Source organism: Macaca mulatta, chromosome 3 (genome assembly GCF_049350105.2).
Source record: "Macaca mulatta isolate MMU2019108-1 chromosome 3, T2T-MMU8v2.0, whole genome shotgun sequence".
NCBI lineage: Eukaryota > Metazoa > Chordata > Mammalia > Primates > Cercopithecidae > Macaca > Macaca mulatta.
This window is the reverse complement of record NC_133408.1, coordinates 188,205,639-188,225,076: the sequence shown is the minus strand read 5'-3', so window position 1 is coordinate 188,225,076 and position 19,438 is coordinate 188,205,639. Positions and strand designations below refer to the sequence as shown.

The 19,438-nt window shown below is 40.8% G+C and overlaps 2 protein-coding genes across 10 annotated transcripts in view; one reads left to right on the top strand and one right to left on the bottom strand.

Moving 5' to 3' along the window:
- Positions 1-19,438, top strand: part of LOC144340010 (uncharacterized) — a 59,297-nt gene that overhangs the window by 19,522 nt on the left and 20,337 nt on the right. The window lies entirely within an intron of this gene.
- CNTNAP2 (contactin associated protein 2) overlaps positions 2,494-19,438 on the bottom strand; it is a 2,249,322-nt gene continuing 2,232,377 nt past the window's right edge. Inside the window, exons 23-24 of the mRNA XM_001094652.5 lie at positions 9,679-9,759; positions 2,494-3,684 (exon numbers count right to left, since the gene is read on the bottom strand). Coding sequence (XP_001094652.1) covers positions 3,485-3,684; positions 9,679-9,759 — 281 coding nt within the window. The 3' untranslated portion in view covers positions 2,494-3,484. The remainder of the gene's footprint in view (positions 3,685-9,678; positions 9,760-19,438) is intronic.

The window sequence follows — 19,438 nt, the reverse complement described above, 5'->3', positions numbered from 1 at the left end:
GAAGAGAGAAAAAAGTAGGATCGAAAAGAACAGATTGCATCATAGAAGGAAAGAAAAGCTTCTTGACGCGACCTGAACACTTGCATGTTCAAGTCCCATAGCTGTGTGCTTGTTCCTGAAGTGCTTCCAGTGGCTTCTGTCTGTGCCCAGCTCTCAGCCTGCATATATGGTGGCTGCTCAGCAGATGTTCAAAAGTAATATTAAGATAGACTCTTTGGCTCATGCCATTGCTTTTTCTTGTGCCTCTGAATTCCTGTTCTTGTTAGTAAAGGATGCTTGTTTGTCAAATGCAGGGCAGTAGGACATTTTCTAGTAAAGGCTGTCTAAATTCTTGTTTTCAGCTCTTTAATGAAAACTTCCACATAACAAGTCTCTTTGAGCAGTTGGTTGAAAGCCACAAGGGGAAATATATTTTTAAATATTAAGAAGGGCCAGAAAATAATTTAACAATAAAACAACTTTTTCAACCTCCTGGACCAGCTTTCTTGAACTCTAGGGAGTCTGCTATTTTGAGAGCTTAGAGTCGCACTAACCTTGCATTCATTCAAAGTCATCTCCTATCTTTCCAAAACATCGATATTTGCTTCATACACAGATGTTTCCTGCACAACCTTAAATCCGCCATTAACTTTCCCTGAAACTTTAGAACAGCCTATTTTGTTGTTGTTGTTGTCTATACATATTATTTAAAGAGGCTACTACCAATATACTTGTGCTTGCTTGATAATGTATTGGAATATAAGATGTCAAGATTGTGTGAGAAGTGAATGACAAAGCAGGATTAGGCACTGAGAGCTTGGGTGGGAATGTCATGGTTATCGAGGCTGCACTGTGTTAGGCTGTCCAGGGAGAGAGTTGGAAGAAAGAGTTAATTCCTTTTCTTCACATAAATATATTATTTACCACTTAAAATGTACTGGATATGGCCTTCATAAGCAGATGTAGGGATTTTTGTTAAACTCATAATCCCAAGAAGAGGTCAAGATTTCCAGCATTTATTTGGCACTTAATTACTTAATACTTTATCCACCTTTTGGTTTCCTGTCTGATGGCCATATTGTAACCCTCTTGAAGAGAGAGAGAGAGTATCCTATATGTCTTAATTGATGGTGATATGGGAGAACCACTGATCCCTGCAGTCATTCCAGTGTCCTAGGTTTGAAATTTTGGTGAGAGGATTGGATCTCATTTTTCACCTTTTGCGGGAGGAGAAAGGATGAGAACATTTTAGTAGCAGAAGCTGTTTTGGGTGACTTTAATCCCCTACTCATTTTGGGGAAAAAAGGAAAAGTGTTGACAATGCATAATGAACAGAGCTATCGTGGGAATTGCAAGAAATAATAAATTTCCATCGGGCGTTATTTGGTAAGTACAGGAGTAATACCTGTAAACCAGGTTTAAAAATCAGAAACACTTTTAAAATGTTATGTTTAAAATTTGCGTTCAACAATACATACAGTAACTCCTAATGGTAGTCATCTTGGCTAAATAAAACAGCCTTTGCTTTCAATATTTCATTTGTAAATGTTACATTGTTCTGATATTTAGTGATATTAAATGTTTTTCCACTTTAAATGTATTTTATAGAAGAATGATTAAAACCTTTTAAAATTAAGGGTGTCCATGACAGTGCCTGAGCTCAACCAGCAACGGTAAAAGGGCATCAGGATTCCCTTTTGTTCTGTTACCTTGACTTGCATGGGAATTAACTGGTCCAATGTGTCTTTTGGAATGTGCTGTGTACTGGTGTAATGTGCCACTAGCAACTCTAGGTAATGTTTTCCATTACCCAAGAAACTGACATGCCCCAATAAGTTAGGCATACTGAGAATCTTGAAAAAAAAATGCATTATTCTAACCAACTAGAATTTCCATTTTATTGAGCCGGGCCATCAGAACAATAGCATCTATACCTCTGAAACCTCCTCTTAACCTCTCCCAGGCAAAGAAGGAAAAAGTGATCATATTTAATTCCTCAGAATGGTGGGATCTCAAGATTTTTAAAAAAGTGCTTATTAAGTATAAGAGGCTTGAAATATAATGATCACAAATGGTAGTCTTTCTAGAAATAATTTTTGTATAATCTGTTTAAAAAATAAGATTATTTTTGGATGCATTGTCCCCATTTGTTTACATGAAGTGTATTATTTTTAAATATAATCAATGAGTTATTTGTTACACAACTGGGTCAAGGTTTCAGATTAAACTAAGAGGTGTGACTAACTACACTTGTCCATCGTCTGAGAAGCAACAGGTACCAGGTTTGTGAGGAACTTGAGGTTCAAATGTGTCCATCTCAGAAGATCCCTGAATCACAGCAGTGTGATTGCATGGAAAAACACGTGGAGTAGTTGATTTAAAATATGGCAGTGTTTTCCATATCATCCAGAGTAACAGCCGTAATAACTTTATTGTGTTGCATCCATTTATAGGACACGGTCTATTAGGATTTTATCACAGGGGTGGAAAAACTACCAGAGACTTAAAGCAAAATAAGAAGCGCAACCTAATTTATGCATTCACTAGAAATTATCCATATGTTCGCTACAACTTTAAAAGAAAAAGAGCAAACAAATCATAACATCTGGCTCTAATACCCCATTGAGGCGCTTATACATATATAAATCCAGTATGTTTCAGATAAAACAGGAAAAAATCTTTTGTAACAGCTGGTCACCATGGTATTGCAGCTGATAGTTACAGATATTGAATTGGTCTAAGACTACATATTAGAACAATATTAGCTTGTAGAATTCAATGAAAAACCAACAACCCCAATATAAACTGCCTTCTCTGGTTCTTTAATGCCTCTCTCCAGTTGTGCTGATTGTGTCGTTACACACCAGGTGCCATGCACTCTCTTGCTTCAACTGCTGTTACCAGTCAGGAACCCCAGATGCCAGAGAGCTGGCATAGATTGAACTCTGCTTGAAAACTGGCAAATAATAGGTTCTCTTTGCCCCTTTCTTTTCCAACTTATAGGACATCAAAGGAAATAGTATATGAACACGAACTAGTTACTACAACAGCCCATTAAGGTTGACTAGAAGCAAAAGGAAGAGAATGTTGGGGGCCATATGTAGGTGCATCAGCTTTTCTCAAGAAAAAATACCCATGTTCTAAGGGCTCTTAAAAATGTAGAAAACTTGCCCTGTTACCACGGGTCTTTAGAACACCTCTAAACACACACAAAATAAGACAGATATTACCTACAAACTTCAACCATTGCTTAAACTCTAAAAGCATTTTTTTGTATTATTTTGTTTTGATACAGAAGGGAAAACTCAGCTATAAAGAAATATTAATTTTTTTTTTTTTTTTTTTTTTTTTGTCATCAGTCTCAAGAATATTCCATTGCTTGCCTCCCCCAACTTGTGCTGATATTTTAAGGATGTGCTCAAGAGTATGAAGCAGGGTGCTTTTGTCCCTTTCTCTCCTTCCTAGTAATTCCCTCCTCCCTATCCCATAGCCAAGTAACCACCCCTCAAATGAGCCATTCCTTTTTGCTTTCATCAATGGTCTCTGTGAAATTGGGGTCGTTGTTCATGATGGCGGCGTCTGCGCTCTCTGCCGACTCCGCCCCCTTCGCTTCATTGGTATGGTAGGTGCCCTTGTGGCGGAACATGTACCGGATCAGGAAGACCAGGGTGCAGAGGATAGTGAAAATCACCACAGCAATGACGCCTGGCGGAGAAAGGAGAAGCACGAGAGGTTAGACAGGGCTTGGGTGCCCCTCCAACACTGTCCCCACTTCACTACAGCTCCCTCAGACACAGCCCTCTCCCATATAAAACACAAACTCCAAAACAACAAAGATAACAAAAATGAAGTAAGATTTCTGTTTTTGTCCATGAAGGAGTAACAGGAAAATCAGGAGTAACTTCCCTTCCAGCCAAAAGTAACTGAAATACTGGACACAATCAATGAAATGACAGTCTTCAGACATTAGAAAACGGGCAGAATGGAACCATGATGTCTGAGAACAGAGAAACAAAAAGGAGGAGTCCTACAATTTTCCTCGTTTTCTGGCTGCCAGCAATTTTTGGACAGCAATGTAGGGAGGGGCAGCACAAGAAAGCACAGTGGTTTCCCTGAATGGAGAGGGGAGGTAGAGCGCGTGCGAGAGCTGTGTATAGGAAGAACCCTAATAATCTGCACGGAAGTGTCTCTGAATTTGTGTCAGAATGACACTAACGTGTGCATGTACAGAATGAAAGTCATAGGCCAGGCAAAAACCAGAGCGCTCAGAGGGCTGGGAGACGTTTATGTTCCAACCAACCACACTGAAGAGACCTCATTGAATAATCAGAGCATTTAATACAGTTATAGAATGGTCATGCTGAAGATGTTTGCTAAAATAGGCCTAGAATAAAGACTACCCTAGATCTGTCCTGAAAAAGCTTTAAAGCACATCTAAATAACTTCAAGCTGCAGAGAAAAATAATTCAGAGAAAAAAAATGTAGGAAAATGTCACTTGACCAGAAGAAACATCAGTCAATTAGAAGGAGATTCAGAAATGACAAGAGCATGGAATGAGCAGACAAGGATAGTACAATAACTATTAGAAATGTGCACAGGGGTTTAAAGGAAAATATGATCAAAATGAGAGGAAAAAATGAAATAGTGGAACTTGTAGAGGTGAAACATACAGTGTCTGAAATGAAAAAAATACTGGATCAGGCCAGGTGTGGTGGCTCACGCCTGTAATCCCAGCACTTTGGGAGGCTGAGGCGGGTGGATTACTTGAGGTCAGGAGTTCAAGACCAGCCTGGCCAACATGGTGAAACCCGGTCTCTTATACTAAAAGTATAAAAATCAGCCAGGTGTGGTGGCAGCTCCTGTAATCCCAGCTACTCAGGAGGCTGAGGCTCGAGAATCGCTTGAATCTGGGAGGCGGAGGCTGCAGTGAGCCAAGATCGTGCCACTGCGCTCCAGCTTGTGTGACAGAGCGGGACTCTGTCTGAAAAGGAAAAAGAAAAAAATACTGGATGAAATAATACAGACTAGATAAAATAGAAGTAAATATAACTGATCTAAATACTCCAATTAAGAAGTAGAGACAGAGTGGATAAAAAAGATGCCTACTATATGATGTCTACAAGACATGAACTTTAAATACAGGTCAAAAGTAAAAGGGTAGGAAAAGATATGAAAACAATAATCATAAGTAAGCTGGAATAGCTACATTAATATGAGACAAAGGACAAGGTTGTTAGTAGAAATGAAGAACATTTCATAATGGCAAAAGGGTGAATTCATCAAGAAGACATAATGATTCCGAATGTGTATAAACCTAACCTAAGTACAAAATAAATGAAGCAAAAACTGGCGGAACTGGTAGGAGAATTAGACCAATTTGCAATTATAGTTGGAGATTTTAACACTGTTCTGTCAGTAACTGATAGAACAATTGAACAGAAAATCAGCAAAAATTTAAAAGACCCGAACAATACTATTAAACATTACCTAATGATATTAGACCAATCCTAAACATCTTTCTTAAAATACAGGAGGAGAAAACACTACTCAGTTCATTTTATGAGACCAGCATTATCCTGATACTAAAACCAGAAAAACATTACAAGAAAACTGTGGAGCAATATTCTTTTTTTTTTTTTTGAAGACAGAGTTTCGTTCTTGTTGCCCAGGCTGGAGTGCAATGGCATGATCTGGGCTTATTGCAACCTCAGCCTCCCAGGTTCAAGCAATTCTCCTGTCTCAGCCTCCCAAGTAGCTGGGATTACAGGCGCCCGCCACTACGCCCAGCTAATTTTTGTATTTTTAGTAGAGATGGAGTTTCACTGTGTTGGCCAGGCTGGTCCTGAACTCCTGACCTCAGGTAATCCACCCACCTTGGCCTCCCAAAGTGCTGGGATTATAGGCGTAAGCCACCACGCCCGGCCACAATATTCTTTTAAATAGAATTTTAGTAAATGAAACCCAGCAATATGTAAAAAAGATCATATATTAGGATAATGTTAATCCTAGGAATGCAAGTTTGGTTTAACATTAAAAAATATTTACCACATTAAGCAAATAAGGAGTAAAACAGTATGATCATCTAAATAGATGTAGAAAAAGCATTTGGAAAACTTACAATACCCATTCATCAAACAGCTTTCAGTAAACTATGAGTAGAAGAAACTTTCTCAATCTGATAAAGGACATCTGTTGGAAACCTACAGCCAATATCCTATTTAATAGTGAAAGATCAAACACATTCCCCTAACATAGGGAACAATGCAAAATTGTCAAATCTCAACATTTATTCACTTTTGTACTGAAAATCCTACCCAGTGCAATGAAACAATAAAAGGATATAGACTGGAAAGAAACAAGTAAAAAAATCTCATTATTCTCAGATAACATGCTTGTGTTTAGGTAGACAATTCTAAGGAATATACAAAAAAAGTTATTAGAACTAACAGCAAATTTAGCAAGGTTACAGAATATGAGGCTGATATAAAAGATCAATTATACTTTTATATGCCAGAAAGAAACACTTAGAAAATGAAATTAATAAAATAGTAATTGCACAAATTTAAAAGTTGTTCAAGACTTTGCGTTGAGAACCACAATACGTTGCTGAGAGCAACTGAAGAGACAAATAAATGTATAGATACACCATGGAAGGATAGAAATACTAAGTATCGTTAAGATGTTCATTTATAGGTCTAATACAATCCCAATCTAAATTATAGCCCATTTTTTTGGTAGAAATTTGTAAACTGATTCTAAATTTTATATAGAAATGCAAAAGACATAGAATAGCCAAAATAATTTTGAAAAACAAAAAAAGATTAGAGAACTTACATTGTTTATTTCAACACTTTGTATTAAGGTACAACAGGTCAGGCGCAGTGGCTCACACCTGTAATCCCACCACTTTGGGAGGCCGAGGTGGGCGAATCACAAGGTCAGGAGATCGAGACCATCCTGGCCAACGTGGTGAAACCCCATCTCTACTAAAAATACAAATTAGCTGGACATGGTGGTGCATGCCTGTAAGTCCAGCTACTCGGGAGGCTGAGGTAGGAGAATCGCTTGAACCAGGGAGTTAGAGGTTGTAGTGAGCCAAGATCGTGCCACTGTACTCCAGCCTGGCGACAGAGCGAGACTCCCATCTCAACAAAAAAAGATACAACAATAAAGCAAGCATGGTATTGGGTAAGGAAAGATATATAGACCAACAAAACAAAAAGCCTAGAAAATAGACACACACACACATATGGTCAGTTGCTTTAAAAAAAGTGCCAAGAAAATTCAGTTGAGGAAAAGTATAGTTTTTTTTTGTTTTCAACAAATGGTCTTGGAATAACAAGATATTCATTTGGAAAACACTGGCTTTGACTCTTCTCTCACACCATTTATAAACATCACACCATTTATAAACATCAAATTGAGGTGATTAAAGATCTAACGGTAAATGATGAAGCGATACAACTTCTAGAAGAAAGCTGAAAATCTTCAAAACTTTTGGGTAGGCAGACTTTTTAGATAGGACAAATCAACCACGAATTATAAAAAGATTGGGGCCAGGCGCAGTGGCTCACGCCTATAATCCCAGCACTTTGGGAGGCTGAGGCGAGTGGATCACTTGAGGTCAGGAGTTCGAGACCAGCCTGGCCAACATGGTGAAATCCCGTCTCTACTAAACCTGAGATCATGCCACTGTACTCCAGACTGGGCAACGGAAAGTGAGACTGTCTCAAAAAAAAAAAAAAAGTTAGGGACCTGTTACACTTATAGGTATGTATTATACTTCAATTAAGTTGATTTAAAAAAAAAGCAAAAAACAGTGAGGATTGGGATATTGATGGCAATAGGGATGTCAATATTGATCTACGCATGAGGCTCAACAGCTATCTTAGGAGAGTCAAATTATTATGTAGCTGCCCCTGGTGAGAAGAAAACACTGGAATAGTTTAGATGCTACAGCTTGTTAATTTTCTGATACATTTTTATTTTTAAATTTTAATTGTGCAAATTTATGGGCTACATGAGAACATTTGTTACATGTATACATGCAATAGTGATCAAGTCATAGTATTTAGGGGCTCATCAACCAAGTATAATACATTTTTGTTAGATATAGTCATCCTACCCTGCTAGCAAACCCTGAATTTGTTCCTTTTATCTTACTGTATGTTTGCACCCTGTAACCCACTTCTCTTCATTCTCCTTCCTCCTCCTCCTCAACTTTCCCAGTCTCTCTTATCTGTTTTTCTTTCTACCTCCATGTGTTCAAATCTTTTAACTCCTGTGTATCAGTGAGAACATGCAATATTTGTCTTCTTGTGCCTAGCTTATTTCACTTAAAATAATGATCTCCAGTAATTTTCTGATAATTTGCATTATGATAACTGAAACCAGACTGGCATTTCCCTTTTCTTTTCTTTTCTATGTATTTATTTATTTAGACAGAGTCTTGCTCTGTCGCCCAGGCTGGAGTGCAGTGGCGTGATCTTGGCTCACCGCAAGCTCCGCCTCCTGGATTCACACCATTCTCCTGCCTCAGCCTCCCAAGTAGCTGGAACTACAGGCGCCCACCACCACGCCTGGCTAATTTTTTTTTTGTATTTAGAGACGGGGTTTCACCATGTTAGCCAGGATGGTCTCGATCCCCTGACCTCGTGATCCACCCACCTCGGTCTCCCAAAGTGCTGGGATTACAGGTGTGAGCCACTGTGCCCAGCCTTCCTTTTCATTTTTTATAGTATGCTATCCTGGACCATTTGGGATGCAAAAGGATGAGACTGAAAAAGATCAGAGGGGATAAAGAAATGTCCTGGCTATGATCACTACTACCTCCTTACATATTTTGAGTCTGTCCAGCTTACCACTACCATTTGTTTTTTACAAGCCGGCATTAAAAAGTAGCCAGGTTAGGCCAGGCGCAATGGCTCATGCCAGTAATCCCAGCACTTTAGGCGGCTGAGGCGGGTGGATAACGAGGTCAGGAGTTCGAGATCAGCCTGGCCAAGATGGTGAAACCCTGTGTCCACTAAAAACACAAAAATTAGCCAGGCGTGGTGGCAGGCACCTATAATCCCAGCTACTAGGGAGGCTAAGGCAGGAGAATTGTTTGAACCCGGAGGCAGAGGTTCCAGTGAGCTGAGATCACGCCACTGCACTCTACCCTAGGTGATAGAGCACGACTCCATCTAAAAAAAAGAAAAAAGTAGCCATGTTACATTTACTATATCTTTCTCTCTTTTTTTAAAAACAGAGTCTTGCTCTGTTGCCCAGGCTGGAGCGCAGTGGTGCAATCTTGGCTCACTGCAACCCCTGCCTCCCAGGTTCAAGAGATTCTCCTGCCTCAGTCTTCCGAGCAGCTGGGATTACAGGTGTGAGCCACCATGCCTGGCTAATTTTTGTATTTTTAGTAGAGATGGAGTTTCGCCATGTTGGCTAGGCTCGTCTAGAACTCCTGACCTCAGGTAATCTGCCCACCTTTGCCTCCCAAAGTGCTGCGATTACATAGGCGTGAGCCACTGTGTCTGGCCACATTTACTATATTTCTGCATATCAGAATTCATAATCTTGTGTACTATTTAAACAACAAAATGAATCATGTAAAAATCTAGAAAACTTTTTCCTAGACTACTATGTTATTGACAATTATTGCTTTCCATAGGTGAGTAGCCCCACATGAGCCTGCTCTACACATCACCTACCTCCAATGATAGCCGAGTTTCTGTTGACTCCATTTCTTATAGCTTGGCCTTGTCCTGGATTATATGGAAAATCTGCACTGGCTGTACAAAAAGAAAGAGTCAAGTGTCAGAGTCAAGTATATTGATCCCAAATAATTTGAAACCTATTTCTCCATACAATTCGTTAACACTTACTGTTTTTCCAAATGAAATCTCCATATCTGATGGACCCTGTCTTGCCATTGTCTCACAAAAGAATCACAACAGCCTCCATCCCTGTACCTGCTGTTTCTGTTTGCACAAGGCCTAGATAAACATGACTTACCACTTGGAGCAATATTAGAGAATCCTAGAACTCCCTGAGCTGGCTCTAGTTCCACAGACAGACGAGTTTATGCATTTGAATATGTTTCTTACATTTGGTTGAAATCTGCTTCCCATCCACTTTTAACCCCATGCACAACTGGTGGCATTCAGTATATTTGTAGATGAGCTTTTTACAGCTACAGTATTAAAAAGTTTAAAAAGGAATCATTCCTTCAAACTTGTATTTTTCGTGGCTGTAGTAAGACCACTGGCACACTTCAGGAGTTTGTAAGGGGGTAATAATTCAAAACAGTTGAGAAGAATGTAACTGCCTAGTGAATCTATTTCTTTCCCTATTATAAATAATAAGAGTCAATTGTGTTATATTTAGGTATTTCTCTAAGATAAAACAAATTTTAAGCCCGGAAAAGGCAGAATCTATCTTCTGTCATCCATAGGACCTAATCCAGCTTCAGAAACAATTCACATTTGTTGGTCTTCTGTTGGAGAAGTTAAGGTAAATCTTCCAATAGAAGCAGGTCACCTTAGTCTAAAGCAAGCTCTGGCTACTGGATGGCACCAATTAAATGTAAAAAGAATTTAGAAGTACTTATTTGGTACAATGAAATGTGTACACATTTCAAATAGGCAAATAGGTTTATGTTATGATTCAGGGAGAATGTTGCTACATACTCCATTTTCTAACACTAATATATTCCTGGGCTATGGACTTCCAAGATTATCCAGGATAATGATAAAAAGCAGGTAGAGCCCTTTTTCCTCCTCTCCCCTTGGAAATACGGCAACCAAAAAGGGAGATTCCAGATTCTGTCAACACATGTGATTTAATCCTTTCCCTTTTAGACTTTATATTCTCTTTTTTTTTATGGTGGGGGGAAGCTGCAACCAAAAAGGGAGATTCCAGATTCTGTCAACACATGTGATTTAATCCTTTCTCTTTTAGACTTTATATTCTCTTTTTTTTATGGAGGTGAGAGCTGGGGAAAGGGTCTCACTCTGTCATCCAGGCAGTGGTGTGATCTCGGCTCACTGCAACCTCTGCCTTTTAGGCTCAGGTGATTCTGCCTCGGCCTCCCAAGTAGGTGGAATTACAGGCACCTGCCACCAGGCCTGGCTAATTTTTGTATTTTTAGTAGAGGCGGGGTTTTACCATGTTGGTCAACCTGGTCTCAAACTCCTGACCTCAAGTTATCCACTCACCTTGGCCTCCCAAAATGCTGTGATTACAGGCATGAGCCGCTGCACCTGGCTAGACTTGATATTTTTGTTTAGGATGAGGAAAATTGCCGGGCGCGGTGGCTCAAGCCTGTAATCCCAGCACTTTGGGAGGCCGAGACGGGCGGATCACGAGGTCAGGAGATCGAGACCATCCTGGCTAACACGGTGAAACCCCGTCTCTACTAAAAAATACAAAAAACTAGCCGGGCGAAGTGGCGGGCACCTGTGGTCCCAGCTACTCGGGAGGCTGAGGCAGGAGAATGGCGTAAACCCGGGAGGTGGAGCTTGCAGTGAGCTGAGATCCGGCCACTGCACTCCAGCCTGGGCGACAGAGCCAGACTCAGTCTCAAAAAAAAAAAAAAAAAAAAAAAAAAAAAAAAGGATGAGGAAAATTATACTTTACATTCCAAATTATCTCAACTATCTGAGTAAAAAGCACAGACATTAAGAAAGCTACAAATGAAAGCAAACTTAACTCTGAGTATTCAAGGATTTCATGTTCCCCCAAGTCTTTAACTGGGGGATGCAAAATAGACCACTGATGGTTTTTGCTTGTTTTAACTGGCTTGATCCTTTTTTTTTTTTTTTTTTTTTTTTTAAGATTTGGTCTTGCTATGTTGCCCAGGCTGGAGTGCAGTGGCACAATCATGGCTCACTGCAACCTGGACCTTCCAGGCTCAAGTGTTCCTCCCGCCTCAGTCTCCTGAGTAGCTGGGACCATAGCCGTGCACCATCACGCCTGGCTAATTTTTTATTTTTTGTAGAGATGGGGTCTCCCTATGTTGCCCAAGCTGGTCTTGAATTCCTGGGCTCAAACAATTCTCCTGCCTTGGCCTTTCAAAGTGCTGGGATTACAGGTGTGAGCCACCTTGCCCGGCCAAATTGGTCCAATCCTAAATCCAGTTAGCTAGGTAGGGAAATGGGGAGAACCAATGCGTAGTACGGTATAGTCAGCTACTTTCCCATCAGCTCACTTTCCCATTTCCCTTCAGGATCTTCTAGGGTAGGTAGCATGGATTAACATTCCCAATCCCAAATGTCAGCCCAAGAATGCAAAGATCTTTCATTTATTAGGCTTATCATCAGATATAAGATTAATCCTAAAATTATCCTATGGGAATAAACCTGGTTTACATAAAAACATATAATAAAAACCTTGGCTTTCTTTTTTAAACCTGAATCTTCAGAGAAGTACTATTAGTAGATGTGACAAATGTATTCATTCACTCATTCACTAAATCTTTGTAGAATGCCTACTATATGTCAGACTTCATTCCAAGTGCTGAGGATACACAGTGAACAATAAAATAGACAAAACGGAGAATAAAGTTCTCTAGCTAATGAGAACTTCCTGGTCCAACATGGTCTGTTTATTCCATGCATCCTTGAACAGTTTGATTTATATAGTCTAGATAATATACTGAAGCATGGATGTGGTTTCAATTATGAACTTGTCCATTTACAGTAAATTGCCTGATATGCCACCCACAAACCATAAGCACAGGAAGATTTGGTTATGAATGTACACAATTCCCTGGCACAAGACACCCTTCAAAGACCACAAGCTGTTTTTCAGGAATGAAAACTTGCACATTACTGCCCATCTTTTCCAGACTTTTTGACATTATCATTACTCTTCTCTGGACACTATTTAGTCCATATCCTTCTAGAAAGTCACCAAGCTTGTGAGCAGTCTAGCTAAAATTAGAACCCAGGTAGGGTTCATTCCAAAGTCCACAATCTTCTCTACCCTGCCTTTTGAAGGCTAGAAAGGGACAGGGAGTTGAAGGGTTGAGGAGGTCCCGCTTGCAGACAGTTTGGCTTGGGTTGGCACTATGGAAGGAGGAGCCCTTTTAGGTGATGAGGAATTAATTAGTTTTGTATTGGACATACTGAGTTGGAGGTGCCCAGGTGGAGGACACCCAGGTGGAGATATTTACTAGATATTTGGATACTTTGTGAGTGAGTCATATTTCCTGTCTCCTTTTGATAAACGCAGAAATTTCCTGACCTCCTTTTTGTCTTCCCCTATTCCCTGCCCCGTCATGACCTTCTTTAAACAATATGTACCTTCAAAATATATTAAGTATGGTGATTAAAAAATTACAATGGTAGGCCAAGCATGGTGGCTCACGCCTGTAATCCCAGCACTTTGGGAGGCTGAGGCAAGTGGATCATGAGGTCGAGAGATCGAGACCATCCTGGCCAACATGGTGAAACCCTACCTTTACTAAAAATACAAAAATTTAGCTGGGCATGGTGGCGTGCATTTTTTTCTCAAAAAAAAAAAAAAAAAAAAAATTAGCTGGGTGTGGTGGCGTGTGCCTGTAGTTCCAGCTACTCAAGAGACTGAAGCAGGAGAATCGCTTGAACCCAGGAGGCGGAGGTTGCAGTGAGCTGAGATTGTACCGTGGTGCACTCCAGCCTGGCAACAAAGTGAGACTACGTCTCAAAAAAACCCACAAACAAACAAACAAAATTACAGTGGTAATTTGTTGCTATTCTATTGTGTGATATTCATAATACCGTGAATGGTTTGCTTTTCTGGCTCAGGTGACATGGCTGGTAGACCACAGCATGGTTTCTCTCTGCTTCAAAGCCTGTCTTATGGTGTTGCATCCTTGGCCACAAAGCTGCAGAAAAATGTAGATGCTTAAGAGATACTCATAGACCTCTTCCTGTTTCCCTTGAGGTTACCAATAAAAACAGTAGCAGAACATATGGAAATAGTGGAAGGAGTTACCTGAGATGATGCAAGGAAAATGACAAGCGCTAGAGAGGAACATTTAAAAATATCACAGGATTGTTTTGGGTATCAATCTGAACTCCTGGGCATAGTGAAGAAGGCCCCCCTTGAGCTGTATTTCTCTCCTGTCCCTTCCCTCCTGGGGTCACTTTTCCAACTCAACATTGTAGGTATAGGTGATACGGGCAGGAGGCAGGGAAATACTGGGTAGAAGAGGGTGGAGTCCCTGGCAAGGGTTCCACCCACAAACCTGAGCCCACAGCCCTAAATGAGAACTACACAGCCTTGTTTTCCCACCCAAATGCTGCTTTTTTCCAAAACCACCCTGGCCTGCCAGGCCCCCCAATCCTGTACCCATAAATACCCCAAGCTCCACTGGCAGAGGAGCAGAGCAGCGTGGCAGAGGAGAGAAGAGAACAAGCGGCTGAACGTCAAGAGGAGAAGAAGCATCTGAATGTTGAAGAGGCAACCGGACAGTTGGAAAGCAGTTTGGCTCAGGATGACTGAAGAGAATTATCCTTCCATTTCATCCCTTTCCGGCTCCCCATCCCACTGAGAGCCACTTCCATCACTCAATAAAAACCGTTGTGACCTGATCCTTCTCGGACGCCAGATAAGGACCTGAGTACCAAGAGGGCAGGGGGTAAAAGGCTGTCACCCTGTCTCCACTGAGCTGGCTAACACTTAGCCATCCCCAGATAGCAACTGCTAAAAGAGCATACCCCTAGAAGCTGCTGTGGGACCAGAGCCCAAAAGCGTTCACCCCAGCTGCGGCACCCACTTGCCTGTGTGCTCCCCTTTCACAAAAGGTTTGAGTGAGCTGCACCCATTGCAAGTCCAGTGAAGGGGTCCAGGGAACTCTCCCGTCTCATAGGAGTTCCTAATGCTTCCAGTTGACACCCCTTTTCTCTTCCATATGGCACTCTGTCTGGACATCTGGTTTACTTTCCTTTTCTTTGTCCATCAGATCTTACTACTTTCCTAAAAGTATCCTCAGTGACCTCAGATTGTGTGTGTCCCTTTTCTAAATGGGAATAGTCTTAATTCTTGTGACTTCTTACATAACAGTCATCCTCTTAAAGTCAGAGACCAATCTTAATCGTGTTTGCAGTTCCAGTGACTAATAATGCAGTAGCAAGGGCTAAATGGATGTCCATTGACTGGCATAATTAAAATCAGTCTATTAAGAGGTATGTAAACATTGTATAGCTTCTTCTAATAATAAAGCCTTCTATGCAGGTAGAATTTTGAAAGTCAGATGCCTAGTCTCAACTAAATCCTTACAGTGAGGCAGGATTCTTATTCCTAACAAAGGAGATGGACATATTGAATATAGAAAATATATTAATGACTCCTAGTCCACTGGACTTTGGTTATTGTTAGAAAACAATTTGTAGAAAACCCTCAGGTCAGGAAGCCTTATACATTTCAAGGGCAAAATCTTTGTTTTGTGTGAGCATTCATGTTTTCCTGGATCTCTTTATAACGTAAGCCTGGTTGTCCTAATGCATGTGAGTGCTTACTCCCTTGAGGCAAAGCCATTTTATTCTGGCAATCAAAGCAATTGCTATTTTGATGGATATATTTTATTGCAACTGTCCTTTCCCCTGGGAACCAACATGCTCTTGGACATGTGCATAGAGAAAAATGGAGACCAAGAAACATGACTGAGACATGGATGATAAAGCTCATCTATTCTGCTAACATCCATGTTCCCCTCACCCAGCTTGCTGGGAGAGCTGAACAATTTTAGTGGTGTTGGAGTATCAAGGAACCTATACGTTGGGAAGCATTGTGAGTAGGTCCAAATTTGGAATAGACTAGCTATAACATTCTCAAGACCAGTCTTTCATCAAATAAGCAGAGACTATATTCAACACACTTCTCTTCTGGATCCCCAAATGACACTCCAGGTTAACCACCAAAGCATGGTGCCATTCCAGTCTGATTTATAGTCTTACAAAAGCCCTCATATTTCTGCATACTTCCCTTGCACATGTCCTTCTTGTGTGTGGTCATCCATGTTTCTATATTTGTAGACCATGTTTCCATTGCACCACTCAGAGATTAGCTCTCCTCCCCTCCTCCACCCAGCACAGGCCAGGCAGGACATATTGCTGGAGGAATTGATGATGGGAGATTCTTCTCCTAGGCGCATGCTTAGTAAACAGTCTGGCTAAGGCTTTAGTGCCCCCACACACATATGTACTACTGTGCTCCTCACCCAAGAAGGCAGATACATGATCGGTCCTCAAACATATTCAGACATGCTGCAGTCACACCTTCCCTTCTACTGTCTTTGTCTCCCCTATGAGAAGCAGTCTGAGAGCTCACTACTGTACATTTTCCCTTCTTTCATTTTCAAGTTAAGAAAACAAAACAATCAAACATACTTTGTAAGGGCAGTCATATGTTGGAACTGGGTGAGAAAAAGTATACTTTCATTTTCTAAAAAAGAATATAGAATATGACAGTTTCATTCCATTTCTTTTCTTTTTATTTTTTATTTATTTTTTTGAGACGGAGTCTCACTCTGTTGCCCAGGCTGCAGTACAGTGGCACAATCTCGGCTCACTGCAAGCTCCGCCTCCCAGGTTCACGCCATTCTCCTGCCCCAGCCTCCCGAGTAGTGGGGACTACAGGCGCCCACCACCATGCCCAGCTAATTTTTTGTATTTTCAGTAGAGACGGGGTTTCACTGTGTTAGCCAGGATGGTCTCGATTTCCTGACCTCGTGATCAGCCCGCCTCGGCCTCCCAAAGTGCTGGGATTCCAGGTGAGAGCCACTGCGCCCGGCCAGTTTCATTCCATTTTTAAAGGTGTTTCACCCTTCTCTCCACTACATCCCTGAAAGGCTTTGCTGTGATAGCAAGATGACCAAGGAGTGAGCACCTCTCACATCTGTGTGCTGGGCAGGGGTGAGGGTGATGTCCTTCCCTTGGCCGCTGGGGCAAGAGGGACTCTTGAATGCCAGTGACAACTTCTGAACTCCAACATCAAACAAAAGGCCACATAGGTTGTTTCGATGCAATGACTGGTAAAGCTCTAACTTCTAAGATTATGTGAAATGAGTCATCATTTGGACTAGAGTTTCCTCAAACACTAAGCTTTCTAGGGCCCAGTCCAACTTTGAATTCTATGACCATAGAGCAACCTTCAAAGGCAAAGTTGCAAAAATGGCAGAAAATCAAGCGGTTAGTTGTGGTAGAACTGGCCCAGAAGTGCTTTTCTTCTATTGTGGAGTACAAAACTTTTCATGTTGATTTACATGAAATTCAGATTTCGGGAACAAGCTGTTTAGGAAATAATAATAGCACTTCCTACATTTCAGGCCCTGTTGCCACTCCTTTTCATGCTAACTCGTTTAATCCTCATGTGAGCCTTGACACATTCATCCCATTTTGGAAGGATAAAAACTTGTCTGAGGTCACAAAACCAGGAAATGGTGGAGCTAGTATTTGAACCCAGAAGTTGGCTCCAGAAACCATTCATTAAACACTCAGCTGAATTGTCTCTGATGAGAAGGCATCAGTCTATGCCAGCTCTATCAAATGACCAACATCATGGTAGGGTCTGAAGGCAACCAACCAATTTAGCCCAACTGCTTTTTCTGTGGTTAGTGGGCTGTCTGGGGAAGCCAACGAAATCTAAAGGCTTCTGACTGTGTTTGCTTTTCTTCAGAAGTTATCTGACAAAGGATAATTACACATGATGGCAGCATCAGCTGAGCAATGTGGCAGGCTAAGAACTCAGAGCCCACGTTGCAGAAGCACAAAAATCTGACCTTCCTTTGGTGACACATACAGACCCCTGATGGGCCAAAGCAGCACAGAGAGAATGACCCATTACCTTTGCAGAAACACGAAACCAGGAATCGTGTAAATCGTGCTTTAAAATATTATATTGAATATAACTTTTGATTCCATTTACAAAATATGAAAAATTATAAAACAAGTTTCAGGGCAGATGCTTAAGTACTAGAAATGAATTTAAAAGACAGCTATAGGCTGGGTGCCGTGGCTCACGCCTGTAATCCCAGCACTTTGGGAGGCGGAGGCAGGCGGATCATGAGGTCAGGAGATCGAGACTATCCTGGATAACACGGCGAAACCCTGTCTCTACTAAAAATACAAAAAATTAGTTGGGCGTGGTGGCAGGCGCTGGAAGTCCCAGCTACTTGGGAGGCTGAGGCTCAGGAGAATGGCATGAACGCGGGAGGTGGAGGTTGCAGTGAGCCAAGATTGCGCCACTGCACTCCAGCCTGCATGACAGAGTGAGACTCCGTCTCAAAGAAAAAAAAAGCCAGGCATGGTGGTATACGCCTGTAGTCCCAGTTACTTGAGAGGCTGAGGCAGGAGAATTGCTTGAACCCAGGAGGGGGAGGTTGCAGTGAGCTGAGATCGTGCCACTACAGTCCAGCCTGGACAACAGAGCGAGACTCTATCTCAAAAAGAAAAAAAAAAAATTGTAAGAACAGAATATTGAAAAGAGATTTGAATTCTCTAGCCTATAATTTATTGTCTGTCCTAGTGAATAAGGAGAGAGTAAAGCTTTTTTTTTTTTTTTTTTTTTTAATCTGCAGAAGATAAATTTAGTGGTTGTGGTCCTTATTTACTAAGTTTCAAAATATTTAGGCTCAGAAACCAATTGCAAACAAAACATATTGAAGTGCATATAAAAATAAATTGAAATATCTAACATAAACTCCCCCAAAATGAAAGGCTCTGGAAGCTTCATGTTGTCATATATCAGAGACAAAAAAATTAGATCATATCTGACATCTCCTAGAGAAAATATCTCCATGGAAACCACTGGAGTTTCAGCATCTAAAGTAATAATTTGAGACACTTCAACAAAATTGCTATTAATTATAATTTAATTTAAATTGCAACATTATTTTTACAGTGAGGTCTGGGCTAGATAAGGTATCTCTGCCTTTGTTCTTAGCTTCTTTGTTGTATTACATTTTATTCTCTTTTCAAATCTGAGTTATATAGCAGAAAATGATTGTTTTTCTTAACTACTGTTTTTAGTCATTCACTATTGATATTTCTGAAACAGATATGAAAACAAATGGTTATCGACTAAGATGCTGAAGATACAAGGGACATTGTTCTATTTTAAAAGAGGATCCCTGCTAATCACATTTTTGGGAGGGAGCGATTTCTCAAAGTCAGCAGGTTTTTCTGTGGGCAGAGCATGATGTGGCATGGACTGACATGATCCTGAGTTTCACATTTCTCTCTCTACCCTTTGCCTCCGTTTCTAAAAAAAAAACAAGCTAGCCGACATTTCCAGTTTCAAATAGGGGAAGGTGATTGTGACTTGGCTTCTGATTTGAGAAGTTAAACAAGCCTTACATTTCTTCTTCAAGGAGTGAGAAAGTGGCAGCTGCTAGAATGATCATCTAAGATCCAGTGGCCAAAAGAGGTCGAGTGAAGAGAAACAGAATACACAAATTTGTCATCATCGGCTATACGTTATGATTGT